This window comes from Cynara cardunculus (genome assembly GCF_001531365.2).
Source record: "Cynara cardunculus var. scolymus isolate 2C chromosome LG 3, CcrdV1, whole genome shotgun sequence".
NCBI lineage: Eukaryota > Viridiplantae > Streptophyta > Magnoliopsida > Asterales > Asteraceae > Cynara > Cynara cardunculus.
Window position 1 is genome coordinate 355,924 of NC_037530.1, and position 14,316 is coordinate 370,239.

Consider the following 14,316-nt stretch of genomic DNA (forward strand, 5'->3'; position numbering starts at 1 on the left):
CAACACAACAAATAAACAACAATTTAGTTTAATCTACGCACACAATTTAATTCATAGTGGTAGTTTAATCCACACACGGTTTAATGAAAAAAACAACCAAACAATCCCTTAATCGTCGGTGCTAAAAAAAAACTTTAACATCTTCATCTTCATGAAGTCTTGGTTCATGGTCAGAAACCCCACCTTACATCTTTATCTTCATGAATTCACAAAAACCAATTTCTCAACCAAACACAAAGACAAAAACAAACCCAAACCATGTTTCTGAATCTACGTGTACAGTACTTGACTAATGATTTTCTTTATTTTGAATGAAACAAAAACCTAAGACAAAACCCAATTTTTCTCTCTCTCTCTCTCTCTAAAAACAAGAACAACGTTGTTCTTCTCGAATAACATTGAACATATGGTGTAGATTAAAAAAAGTACTTGTTTTTTGACGTCTCATCTCATAACATCAACACAACTAAAAACATAGCGAAATGAAGCATCCAAGCAAACATTAGTTGAACAAGGAAGCGGTCTTACTCATGTGATGTTGGTGACAAAAAGCCAAGAGCTTTTTTAATAGGGTTTTTCTTATTTAGACCACATAAGTAAAACATACATGTCGTCTTAAAAACACTACGTAAGCAAGACATCTGATGTAAAATGTAATATTATTCAATGCTATAATGGAGCTGTCACCACACACCACCAACACAACCGTTGCCACCATACATTGCTGACTTAGGGCCGCCCTTACAACCGTCAACACCAACGCCACTGCCACCATCACCATAATCGCCTCTCCACCACTACGACCATCATCTTCATCACTATCGCTACCACCACCGCCACCATCACCATCTTTTTACCATTATATAGCGTTTATAATTTAAACAAAAAAATATGGAAATGTGAAAAAGAGGTATTTATCATTATTTTATTACAATTTCAAAGTTACATTCGAGAAACCAAACAAACAGATTCAAAAAACCAAATGCTACCTTGATTTAATTTAATGCTTCGACCCCATCTATACTACATGTATAACCATTTAAGACAAAGTCTTAAATACAAGTTACTAAGCATAAGTTACAATGGTTTTATGCAATAAATTCAAAAAACTCTTAAAGACAAGTCATAAAGCATATGGTACAAGCTTTTTATGCATTGACCTTATCTCTCACAATTCAGACTTCTCTAACAATACCCTTTTGGTGATAGGTCAAACCTTACTTTCTTCTATAACAGACCCTTTTTCCAGCTCTCTTTGAAATTGGTAAGGTCAAATTTCTTCCCATCCTGCTACTTTCCACAATTCAGACTTCAAATTCGTGGCTCCAAGAGGACTGAGCATATAACAAGGGTTTTCCTCTTTGAAATTGGTAAGGTCAAAGCTTGCTTTCTTCCTGCTACTTTGCACAAATGGACGATTTCAGACTTCAAATTTGTGGCTCCCAAGACGACTGTGCATATAACTAGGGTTTTGGAGTATTGATTTTCAACAACGATTTCCCTGAGGTATTGATTTACATTTCATGGCTCCTTAGCGATTTCTCTGAGGTATTGTCCATTTCCATTTCAAAACCCTAGCGATTTACATTTTGTGTTGGTGTTTGTTGTAGCGAAACTTTCATATTAACTTCTTTTCATGTTAATACAGAGAGTTCCTCATTATAGGGTTCTTGATCAATGTAATCAGTAATGCTGTTTTTTTCCCGGTACTAATTTCCAAGAGCAAAAGGATATAAATTCCACCTGTTTGCGTACACCTCCCCCCCCCAAAAAATTTTGGTTTGATTTGGTTTAGAATGAAAAGAACAAAAGCTAAATACTTTTGAGTTTTTATACATGTTTTTGCTGTCTCAAAGTTATGTTCTCATTTGTTCCTCTCAGGTTACTTATGATACAATTGGGCAGGCCTCGATAGTGTTGTAAGTCAATTCTGCTGTGAATGTGAAATGTTGGTGGCTGCCGTTGCTGGACATTATATTGATGGTGTCTTTGAACACGGCGGGTCATCGGAGCATAAAAAAGGTGTGTTTTAGATGTTTCCTCTTTTGTATGGTCATGATTGCAATTTGAACTAATCTTCAATAAACCTTCTTGGTCATCTTGCATTTGTTAAATCATATATATGAGAAACTTATGATCTCTGTTAACATGAATGCATTTCTTTAGAATAAATGGTAAATAAGCTTGATATAGAGGAAAACAAAGTTCCAAAAATGTGAAAGAGGGCTAGATGAACAGCTGGGTTGGTAACTTAATATGAACACAGTCTCTATGAGCTTAAGCTCTTAGTTGGGTTGGTAACTTAATATGAACAGCTGCCATAAACATATGGCATACACAGATGTATTAGACAGGTTCACTATTTAATTTTCAAAAACTCATTTTCAAGTGGTCTTTATATGTTTACCTGCTGATTCTGTAAATAAGAAGAAAAAACAATTTAAGAGATCAATTAGGATACAAGTACACATTTTCTTTAAACACCAACTGCAAAAGAAACCCTGCTTGAGTCGAATGTATCAATTTTAAATCTTTGCTTTGAACTGCTAATCTTTTGTTAAGTGTGTATTTCTATCAGTTCCCCTTATGGTTTTATGTCAAAACTGCTTCAAAGAAATCCAGGATGATGCACTTCATGATCAACATCATCCCTCCAAATCCAGGAAGAGCATAAGTAGGTACAAATATTACTTATGTGTGATGGCAAAGCCTGAGCTAAAGTAATACTCTTATTCCTGCAAGAATCGTAGCTCCAAATAGCAAGGGTCCCTATACACATTAACTATGTTATCTTTCTCTGTTATTGTGTAAACATCTATCATTGACAAAGGCCATATGATAATTTGTTCTAGCAATGTTTTACTTCAATCTATATATGCTTCACTCTCCAGCATTTCTTTTTTAGGCTTCATCATTCCTGTTTACTTTCTACCTGAATGGCTTTCACTCTCCAAATGTAGTTAAACAACATGAATAACATTTCTCAGTTTTGGAGTAAAAAAACCGACTTATTTAACACTCTAAAAATTTAAAAATGGATTCTTTTTGGTTCTCGTACATATTGATTGTTATTTCTGCTCATTTATAAGTTCTTTTTGCAGCATGGGTTTGGACCCAACTCAAGGGCTCTTATCCCTATGGGGTTAGCAGAAGATTTTTCTTGTTGAAATGTTTTTAGATAGATTGGTGCTTGTGTATGATCATTTTTATAATCTCTCAGTTCCAAAGCATAGATCTGAGCCTATAATCTCCAACTCTATTGAAAGTTTGAGCATGGTATGAAGTTATTAGCAAACCTGCCACCAAAATCTTTCAATTCATGTGTGATGATGTGGAAATGGTTGCTACAATTTGCATATTTGTTAGTCATTGTGAATTTAAGTTGTTTATTTGTTTGAAATCCCAGTAGTTAACGCCAGTACCATTRTTTTATATCTGATTTCGCTTAGATTTACCCAAAATTTGGTAGGAGATGTCACTATGCTCGATTTACTTTGTCTTCCGATTCAAATCCGGGATTTTCCGGCTGCAAATTTTTATGCTCTAAACTCCTATGCTTTTGCTGATGTTAGGGTATATAGTTACTCTTTTGTAAACTTGAAAAGAAGTTCAAAACAACTTTTACGCTTTTTAGATGTAATTTTAGGATGCAATRTTGATATTTCATTATTAGATCAAATTGTATTAAAGAGCACTRAGAAAGTATTGCATTTTGTTTATTGGAAGTAGTATTTTTTGGGTATATTGCATTTTGCCGCCAACCATCTATTGCTTGAGTTATTGACATTTTTTGGACRGTTTTATTTTTAGATCTTTCACTRYCTTCCAAATCATAAGCAATGAATAGTCATTTCATCCAATTTCTAGAGGTTGAAGATTGAAATATTGGAATGGGACTCTTTATAGCAAAGTAAATTAGTTATTGTCATTGAAATATTGGAATGGGACTCCAATTTAGTTACTGTCATTCAACTTCCCAAGTAAAATATTTTCATCCTTCAATCTACCATCGCAACTCTTCAAGCCAGCTGGGAGATGGCTTGGTACTGTTGGTATGCTTTTCTTAACATATCTAATTTTGTTTAAACTTGTTTGAAGTTTTTGCTCCCAAAGTGTAATACAGTTAGTTTTGGGGTGGTATACTTGCACAAACAGACAAGGCTTTAAGTCAGTTTCTTTTGGGCTTAAGCTCCTTGTGGTCAYTGGCTCTTAAGCGAAGCCAWYAAGCCGACTGTTGTTTCCCTGATTTACAAACATTTGTTTATTTGTTTGGTGTTAAAGATTGAACTTTTTTGTAAAAAAGCCCACCTTACGTGGGTCACTTAGAGCAGCTTAATGAACTTAATTAGGTACAACTTACTAGGTTAACTATACATGATTGTTTGATGGTGCTTATTCAGTAAGCTTCTTGGGATGCATTATGCAGAAAACCAAGTTTTTTTCAAACATGTATCTTCCATTTAAAAAATGTCCTTTCCATCTATGAAAAACTCTCCCAAACAAAAACAATCATAATCTATACAGATAGATTAAACACACAAATGGCTTCTTACCATTAGTTTATACAATTTATATTAATTCCTAGGTAACATCTCCTACATATACAGACCTTTGAACTTTTTTTGTGCATGTCATTATTGGTGGTGGTGGTGGTGGTGTTGGAGCTGTCATCGAAGGTGGAGCTGCTGCTGCATCAACACCGTCTGGAGGTGCAGCTGCTGCCGAGGCATGTGCAGCTGAGGAGAGAAAGGGAGAGAAAGAAGAGAGTGATGATGATATGGGTTTCTCGCTCTTTCATTAAGTTTTCTATATTTTTATACAATGTTATGTTTCCCCTAAGTTTTTAATGTTTATGGCTTCATCTTGTGAAGTTTTGATAYGGTTGGTAGATTATGGATAATGAGGATTTTRTTGAATTATTATGATGATGGAWATTRTCATGTTTCTGTTCTTTAAATKGTATTTTCGGATTGATTGATACTATTTTCTTTACTTGGAATAATTTGTTATTTGTTATAAAAGATTTTTTCAATTTTCGCTGTAGTTGTTGTTTGTTCTAATTTGGATACCATAAAAATTTGGTTTGGTTGGTTTGTTGTTAAGTCTTATATGGATAAAACTGTCTAAGGGGCTGTGTACCAAACATTTACCTGGTAAGTGCTTACCGGTAAAATTTAACATTATTATTTACATATCAAGTAAGATTTTAATCCACCAAAATAGCATTGTATGCAACAATTTACCCGGTAAGCACTTATCGTGGTAAGAGTCGTCGGCCTCACTTACCGAGTAAGATTCGTGGTCCTTGTCTAGCTCTTACCGAATAAGATTTTTGGTCCTTACCATATTTATCTGGTGAAGTAACATGACTTGGTAAGCACTTACCCGGGTAAGTATTTGGTAAACGGCCCGTAAGTGGATCAATATGTGTGTATAGATTGAGAGCGTTTTTGTTTGAAAGATTTTTTTCAAAGATGTAAAGATTGTGTTTTTTTATTGAAATGGACATGTTTAGAAACCACGAGACTTTTTGCATAAAGTTTCCTATAAAAGTTTACTGAATAAGTCACATTTTACATCATTAATGTATAGCTGACTAAATAAGCTATGAGTGTCATTAAACTGTTAAGAAACATAGTTTAAGAGTGTCGTTTTCAAAAGGTTAGTACCAAAGCACCCAAAATGATAAAAAACTCAGTATAATGAAGATACACCAAAATGGATGTTCTAGAAGATCAAAATGAAAGTTTTCAACAAGAAGAAAGGTTTAGAAAGGTTAGGATGACTTACAAATCATTTTTAGGAAGAACCTAAAAACTAGGTCAATAATGGTGGAAATTGAGATGAAGAAGATGAACTCAGATCATGGACCTAAACTTGAAATTTTGATGTTTAGGAGCTCTTAAATGCTCTTGAAGAAATCAATTTAGGAGGAGGAATGTTCTTGGACCAAGAATGTGTGTGTGAGTGTGTGTGTGTGTGTGTGAGAGAGAGAGAGAGAGAGAGAGAAATGAAAAAAGAAAGGAAGAAATCGCATTTAAAGGGGCTACAGATGCTCGCAGGCATGAGCAAAATAGTTGTGCGAGAGCGAGTAGTATATAAATATAGTTATGTCCATTTTTTGAAGTTTGCTCACATACGCGAGCAAAATAGCTGCATGGGCATGAGCAGTGCAATTTTCAACAAAAAGTTGATTTTTTTTTACCAAATACGATAACCAACTCAACCAACATCTATAATTTATTTAAATGATTATAATAAGACCAAATTACATACAAAAACTTGAAATTATGGATACTAAAAACCCGGTGTTAGATACAATTTTGTCGCCTAAGCATGTGAACTAAAATCTTTAATTCTAAATTATCATACCATTTTATTAAAATATACAACTGATTATTATAGTAAATAAGAGATCTCCAATTTGAGGAAAAGATAACCAAATCTTTTGGACCAAGAAGAACCATAATTGACAAAAAACTTGAAGTTAGAAGATTGTCATGTCATTATTTGATTTTTGTGACATTTTATGTTTCAACTTTCTAGAAATGAAGGCGTTACCAAAACTGGTTTTGGTATACCATGAACTCCCAATCCTCTCTTTGTCTTTTGCTGCAACCATGGAATGTGGGAACTTTTCATAATCTTGGAATGTGGGAACTTTTCATAATCTTTATCTTTCTGTTCAATGTCTATTTTTATAAATTGATTTAAAACAAGTATTGAGTATATGTTATATTGTCATTTAACAATCCTTGGCCGGTGAAAACAATGTTGTTTATTGTAAATCATGATGGATTGGTTTAAATATATTGAATTCTAAACTTTGTTCCAAATTTTTGTTGATCGACTGCAATTGGAACAATAACTTTTATTTATTCAAATGTATTAATATGTACAAAACTAAGAGTAAATCATATCATTCAAAAAGTCTTCTCTCGTGAAAACACAAAAAGCCTCAAAATCGTTTACATTTACGACTCCCGTCACATTGCACAACTAGTATATATAAAATGAAGCAACAAAAGGTGACATAAAACTCAATCCTTATAAAAAGATATCAAAAAGTTTAAATATTTGATTTAATTTTATCAAATAAAAAATGCAATTAAAGAAAATCATAAGGTGCTCGTGGACACCAATACTTGTTTTACGCCTCCTCCCTCTGCTTGCCCTTTGGCGATGAAACCCTAGACACAATCCAAATAAACCCCCCGTCAGCTCTCCCTTCATCCTACTTCGATCTTCAAACGATTAGAGTAATTAGGTTTCATACATTCTCCGCTTCCCTGCAATCCGAGCCATGGACGCCCAAAGAGCTTTGCTAGATGAGCTGATGGGTTCAGGTTTGTTTTCTCTTCTTACCCAATCCGCTTCATTCTCATGTTTATGTGTGCGGACTTTCTTCGGTTGCTAATTTTGGGATTTTAGATTTTAATTAAGCTCAAGTATTCGTGCATGTTGGGACCTGAAATTTCGAAACCCTAATTATATAGATTGATATGTTAGCTTATGTTTCGTTCGTTATTGGTGGTGTGTCTTTAGCTCGCAATTTGACTGAAGAAGAGAGAAGGGGACACAAAGAAATCACCTGGGATGATAAGGAAGTATGTGGCTTCTACATGGTGAAATTTTGCCCTCACGATCTGTTCGTCAACACTCGAAGTGATCTTGGTGGGTTTTGTGTTAGTTCCTTCTATTGTATTAGACTAACTTCTGTATGTTAACTGGGTCATGAATCGCTGAAAAAAATAAAAACAAGTTTTTATTTTCTTTTTAATTACTGCTCTTTTTGTATTCTTTTAAGCTTCGAAAGGGTTTCCTTACTTCTTACAAGAATAACCAAAAAATATCGGTGAAAGTAGTTGATAAAGCTAGGCACAACAACAGTTACCTTGAAATTGGGATCAACCACTTCAAAGATTTAACTTTACGTGTTAACTTAGGCAGGGTTTTTATGAATGACTATTGTAAGAGTTACCGTCGTGAATATTAATATGATGATTCTTTCTTTGCATTGTTTCTTATAACAGGTCCATGCCCTAAAATCCATGATCCAAAGTTGAAAGAAAGGTAACAAAATGGACTCTGAAATTTATGATATCATTATCAATTGTATACGTCAAGTAACGTTTATTCCATAACTTCCTTAGGTGTCATCCTTCATAAGTTGCTTCATTATCAGTGATGACAAGCTTATAAAGATGTTTCCCCATGTTTATTTGAATCTAATTGTGCTTTATGCATACAAGTGCGTGCAAGTCTGTTTGTTTCATGCGTTTTTCTTCCTTGCTAACTTGCTTTGCGATTATGGTGTAGCATGGAACTTAACGTGAATCATATGTGGTTTCGACACAATGTATGTAGCTTCATTATACGATATTTAGAAGACTTGTATTCTTGTACCTTTTTAACTTGATTGGTTTGTTGAAATGGGGTGAACCACAGGATTTTTGGTTCCATTTCATGAATTATTACTGTCCTGACTTTTGTTTTCCTGACACATTAATGCTCGAGTGTACTCTTAATATAAAAAACAAGTATCATCCGGCAATAGGGTCCCAAACTGGGTCTACTGGGAGTACTTTAATGTGTTGATCCAATCATCCAACCTAGTCAGCTAACTTGCTTCAAACTGAGATCTGATCTTTTACCTTCTTGTGATGTACCGACCATGGATGGTTTTTATTGTCCTAAATATGGGTGTTAAGACTTCCATTGATTCAAAGAGACAGGATGACCAGAGAGACTTAGTTCAGAACTGCAAGTTCATTAAGGAGTTGGTTTTATGTAGAGAGATGAACCCATTGATGCGACTTTCAATGATCTGATTAACCTCAATCAACGTAGAAACTAGAAAGCGACAAGAGGGAGAGAGATAGAATGAAATGGGAAATCTTTTATTCATGGCAACAGTGAATTGTCTAGTGGTGTGAATCTTTACCTGAAGTCCTCGACCTCATCAATAGAACTATTCTCCAAGTAAGCAACCAAAAGAATTACTTTAAATACCATGTATTTATAGGTTTGTTACTTTTTCCCCTTATAAGTTAAAGGAACAAAAGCTCACTGCTGAGAAAGGTTTGATGAGGGGTTATTGTTTGTTAAACAATGCAATGCCCCGTAGGGAGATCTAGCTTATTGGTCTAGTGCTTCCGGGTGCTTGCCAGTTCTGAATGACTTCACTCAGCTTGCACACATGCACAAGTGTGTAGAAAGTTGAATACCTATATTATTCGAGGGCCCTAATCAAGAGATTATCAGTACGATGACTCCATATTATATTATTATGTACCCTACCAGTTTAGCTACATCTATATAAATGCATCGACATTTATTGTGAATGATATCTTACGTTCTGACATATTTGGTATAAAACTATGAATGGTGACACTTAAAGTTCTTTCTATGATGAAATGGTTCTTTGTCCTGAGGATCTTTCTTATTTTTCTTAGCTTATTTCGATATTCTTGAAAATACGATGTAAGTTTACTTAATGATCTGATACATCATACATCATGGTTGGCAAGAACAAAGTCATGTGGATATCCCACACTGTCTTATTATTCAGCAGCGATTTTATGCTGTTCTTAGTATTTAGTTTAGTTTCCAAGTTCTTTTGTGAAGGTTATGGCAATCATCTTTGAAAATTGTTAATAGTTATCATAGATTTGACGTCTAATTGTGACTTTTAATTTTGTATGTTAAGTGATGAAATATGTGATGCACAGTGGTAAAACTAAGATTCAATTCAAATTGTGCTCTCTTTATAAACACTCATCCATCATGATTTTTAACTGTATTCATAGGCATGAATTTCATGTATTAGGGTATTAGGTGAAATTAATAGCTTGACTGAAAATCTTGAGTTCATACTGTTCCACATGGATATTAATCTTCATTTAGATTTAAGGAGAATATTTGGTGTATTAAATTTGTTCCCTTCCAATTCTTCTTTGTATTCTTTTTGTTTCCTATTTAATCTGAAGCTCCATTGAAGCCAAATAAAACTTCTGCGCTTGGGAGTACAATTAGGATTTGACATTAGAATGCTTTGAACTTGTCTGGGCAACTGTTTTGTGTAAAGCTAATTCTTGCCAGACTCTGATAAGACCGTCGTAATACATACAATGTGTTTGTCCTGGAATTTTCTTCTTATGCTTGGACTTTAAGTTATGTCGGAGGTTTATGCACTAGTTGTGGACATTTTTTTATATCATTATACTTGTCCCTTGCTCCATTTTTTTGTCTGTAGCCTCATGAGTTTTTAACAATTTCTTTTTCTTGTTTGCTGTTTACTCTAGCTTTGAGAGCTCTCCAAGGCATGATTCCTATGTGCCAAAATTTGAAGCAGAACTGGCTCATTTCTGCGAAAAGTTGGCAAGTCTTTTACTTAAATTTTGGAGGATGCTTGTTGCATATCTGTATCAACTTGAAATACGTCGCTTCATAATGTTGCACATCTGCACGATTACTTTGTTTCAGGTCATGGACTTGGATAGGAGAGTTAAGCGAGGTCGGGAGCGCCTTGCTCAGGAGGTTGAAGTTCCTCCTCCCCCACCTGTCCCAGTTGAAAAATCTGAGCAATTATCTGTGCTGGAGGAGAAAATCAAGAACCTGCTGGAATCAGTGGAGGCTCTTGGGGAAGCTGGCAAGGTGGATGAAGCTGAAGCACTCATGAGGAAGGTACTAACTAGCAATTGGTTCCGTAGACTCTAAATTATGTTGGTTACTATAAAACTTGTTTGTTTATGATTGCCACTGTCTACAGGTGGATCTGCTTAACATGGAGAAAACAGCCCTGACCCTGCAACCACAGAGTGACAAAGTATTAATGCTTGCTCAGGAAAAGAAGATGGCTCTTTGTGAAACATGTGGTTCTTTTCTGATAGCAAATGATGCTCTTGAAAGAACTCAGTCTCATGTGACTGGAAAGCAGCATATTGGTTATGGCATGGTCAGAGATTTCCTCGCTGAGTACAAGGTACCAAGGTTCAAAGAACCATATATGTTTGGAGAACCATGAGAACCGGTATATAAACTATGTAAATTTCAGTAAGAATATGCACCAATGAATATATAGTATATAATACATTGATTAATATACTAATTGACACATACATATTTTTATAGTGTATATGCATATACTGGTTCTCATTTGGACTATCGCACACGCGCACACACACACACACACATATATATGGTATGCCATCACATTGCAAAGATTTTTTTTTTTCCTTTTTGTTTTCCGACGATGAACTTAACTTGTAATTACCAGGAGGCCAAAGAGAAGGCAAGGGAAGAGGAGCGGCTGGCAAGGGAGAAAGAAGCGGAAGAAAGGAGGAAGCAGAGAGAAAAGGAAGTTGAAGGTAGACGTAGAAGTGGATCAGCTGACAGGGACAAGAACCGTCATAGGGAGTGTGACCGTCGAGACCGTGAAAGGTCCCGAGATCGGAACAGTAGAGGCAGTCGTGATATGGGAAGAGCATCAGAGCGTAGGCACAACAGTTTTAGAAACGGAGGAGACAGGAGCAGGGATAGATATCGCGAGCGTGACAGGAGCAGGTCCCATTCCCCTGCTAGGCATGGGGGGCGCAGGAGGTCATCCAGAAGTCCATATTAGTGAAATCTGTAGATAAATGTCTCTGGATTTGAAGTCAGAAGAGGTAGACGTCCTTCCATAACGTTCATTCTATGAATGTGTGTGTGTTTTGGAGTCTCAAGGTATAATGTGTTTTTCATGGGTGAACCTCTTTTTTGTTCTCACAGCTTTGTTGAGACTAATCTCCTCCTATCATCAATGTAACTAGAGGAGAAAAAGAGTCAGAGGTAGGTATTACACTTCATTGTTGCATCTCTTTCATAATCTTTTTGAGGATTTGGTTTGAACTAATTGTTCTAAAAGGTTTTTGCTGAAGTATCATTCCACTAGTTTATCCCTTTTGCTATTGGGGTGACTGTGGAACCATATCCTTGATTTTATAGATTTGGTTAATACAAATTAGTATTCCTGCTGCTGAAAGAAATCATGGTTTTCCACCGGTATGACGTAAATCTTGAATCCTTATTGGTTGAATCTTTATGAGGTAACCATATTCCTTGCATATTTGCTTTTATAACTTTTTGTTCCCACTTTATCATAATTAGGAAGTCATTGTGGTGAGGTTAATGAATGAAAATTTGGTTTCTGGGAAGACAGAGCTATGGCTAACTCATGCATTATTATGGAAGAAATAAAGGAAAGGTATCTTAACTGCTATATAGGCATACAATAGAATACAAGAATAGGGAACCAAGTATTTCATAAATGTACTGCAGGTTTCGAAGGTGATATGCAGCCTCCCTCCCTCCCTCCCTCCCTCCATCCATCCATCTGAAGTTGATTGTTGTATGTGTTGAGTGATTGGTTCTAAAAGTGTCGTTTCTGCCAACCAACCGAAAGTTGTAACATGCAGGTACAACGCCTTTTGTTTTTGCAGGAAAGTTGATCTTTGTGATGATCATCCGTTTGTTGATTCTCTTGCTTTGCTTCTTATAGGAGCACTAGAGGTACAAAGAAATTGTTCCATTTCTTGCTTTCCCTTTCAATCTATTTGTCTAACCCCAAATCAATTGAAATTTATGACCTTATAAGACCTTGGTTTATCCTAGGAAAATTGTATGTATTCAAGAAATTCCAAACTTGTTTGTGGTTAATGTTAAGTCAGCCATTTCTTTTTGATGTTTTAGGGTATAAATAAGTAAGGAACGTACGAAGAGTAACATTTTTTTAGTAGTCTATATATATGTATGTATATATATGTATGTATATATATGTGTATATATATATGTATACTCTCCCCTACAGTGTAACCATTCATTTTCCATAAACATTAAAATCAACTTGATAACAAGTTTTTGTCGGGTTTCTGAAACTAAAAGAAAACGCATACGAACCCAGTTCTTGATCCAAGTTTTCGAAAATGTTCCCTTTCGTTTGTTCATGTATCTTCATTTCAAAAATTGGATTGAAATAAGGTTAGTTTTGGTTCATTCTTGCTTGGTTGCTTGCTAGTGGTGGTGCAGGTGGGGATTTGGAGTTGTACAGCCACTGTAAATATAAAACAGAGCGTTGGGTTGATTGATATCAAACCATGAGGCCGGTTTCTTCAGATGGATTTAGTTATGTGATAAACAAGTTTTTAAAAACACTAGTCAACCGCTCATGTAATCTACTTGTATGTTCCTTACGCCAAAAACTAAATTAATGATCAAAATCTATTATTTTCTCCTCACATTGACGACATTTTAACTAAACAAAAATCCTCACTCTCAGTTTTTCCATTTTGTTTTTCATAAAGTCATATTTGTGTTTGTTTATAGATATGAAAGGGGTTGGGTTCAAACAAGAATCATACCATTTTATGAGCACGATTCATCTACATTTTTTCATATTAAATTTAAAGAAAAATAAAAAATATTTATTAATAAAACAAGCTATAGTTTTAAAACAATTCCGAATAGTTTCACAAACCATAATAACTAATCTATAAATTTGAGACTATAAAAACGGAAACTGTTGAAAACGATCCTACATCATTTTTTAATATTTACATTTCTTCCTGCTGATTTATATATTTAAAAACATTTCAAAAATAATCTAAAGAAGATAAATATGCATTTTATTTATCTATGGATGATTTTTACTTACTTCGGTTTTTAGACACTTTTTTTCATCACTCTTTGATCATCAAATCTGCAAATTATGGAGAAGATTTGACACCAATATCAGAATTTATCACCAATAAGGTATACTATTTGTGTTATTTAACATTTAGGTTCATTGATACTTGTAGAAAAAAATTAAAATTCAAGCAAAACAAATTATTTAAGGCATTTACTTCTCGAGAAGATTTAACAGAGTAGGTGCGTAATGTGGGATGCTCAACCGATTGTGTTATTATTGTCATCCTCTCAATTCGTTGTTTTTACAAAAGGATACACTAATGTTAAGTATTACGTAAGATTAATATTAGTAGGAGATTACCCAGTGCCCCCAATTACGCCACATTGGAGATCTACCGAGACAGCTACATGGACTACCCATATCAAGATTGATTAAAAGTATACGAAGAACATTTAGCGCGTAATAATACTCGTTAATATGTTGGTTTAAATGAATGATAATATCATAAACATTATTTTATCTTTAATAATGTCTTTTGTATTTTTTGTTGCTTTAAATGATTGATGATGTCACAAATGTTATTCTATCTCTAATAATGTCTTTTATTTTATAAAACTAGAAGCGTACTCGTGCAATACAGCGAGATACAT

At 34.7% G+C, this 14,316-nt stretch overlaps 1 protein-coding gene and 1 long non-coding RNA gene across 17 annotated transcripts; both read left to right on the plus strand.

The window, feature by feature from the left end:
* The first annotated feature begins 1,263 nt into the window (after positions 1-1,263).
* LOC112510032 lies at positions 1,264-2,872 on the plus strand. 2 transcript variants are annotated; one of them, XR_003068876.1, is made up of 2 exons: positions 1,264-1,548; positions 1,882-2,872. It is a non-coding gene; the product is annotated as an uncharacterized LOC112510032 (long non-coding RNA). The 2 variants fall into 2 exon arrangements; XR_003068875.1 differs by having other exon boundaries at positions 1,267-1,506.
* A 4,255-nt stretch (positions 2,873-7,127) lies between these two features.
* Positions 7,128-13,178, plus strand: LOC112509765 (luc7-like protein 3). 15 transcript variants are annotated; one of them, XR_003068860.1, is made up of 9 exons: positions 7,128-7,346; positions 7,546-7,674; positions 8,034-8,073; positions 10,305-10,380; positions 10,486-10,686; positions 10,772-10,984; positions 11,279-11,829; positions 12,480-12,549; positions 13,055-13,178. XR_003068860.1 is itself a non-coding variant. In XM_025114892.1 (8 exons), the coding sequence occupies exons 1-7, from the start codon at positions 7,304-7,306 to the stop codon at positions 11,621-11,623; spliced, it is 1,047 nt and encodes a 348-aa protein (XP_024970660.1). In that variant the 5' UTR covers positions 7,128-7,303; the 3' UTR covers positions 11,624-11,666; positions 11,770-11,893. The 15 variants fall into 15 exon arrangements, 2 of the variants coding, with proteins under 2 accessions (XP_024970660.1, XP_024970661.1); XR_003068861.1 differs by lacking the exon at positions 13,055-13,178 and adding an exon at positions 12,652-12,754; XR_003068852.1 differs by lacking the exon at positions 13,055-13,178 and having other exon boundaries at positions 11,279-11,666; positions 11,770-11,829; positions 12,480-12,754.
* Positions 13,179-14,316: the final 1,138 nt, after the last annotated feature.

Coding starts and splice junctions, on each gene's coding strand:
- LOC112509765 (XM_025114893.1), top strand. CDS start 7,304: ATGGACGCCCAAAGAGCTTTGCTAGATGAGCTGATGGGTTCAG. Junction 10,381..10,485: donor CTCATTTCTGCGAAAAGTTG/GCAAGTCTTTTA, acceptor ACTTTGTTTCAG/GTCATGGACTTGGATAGGAG. Junction 10,985..11,278: donor ATTTCCTCGCTGAGTACAAG/GTACCAAGGTTC, acceptor TGTAATTACCAG/GAGGCCAAAGAGAAGGCAAG.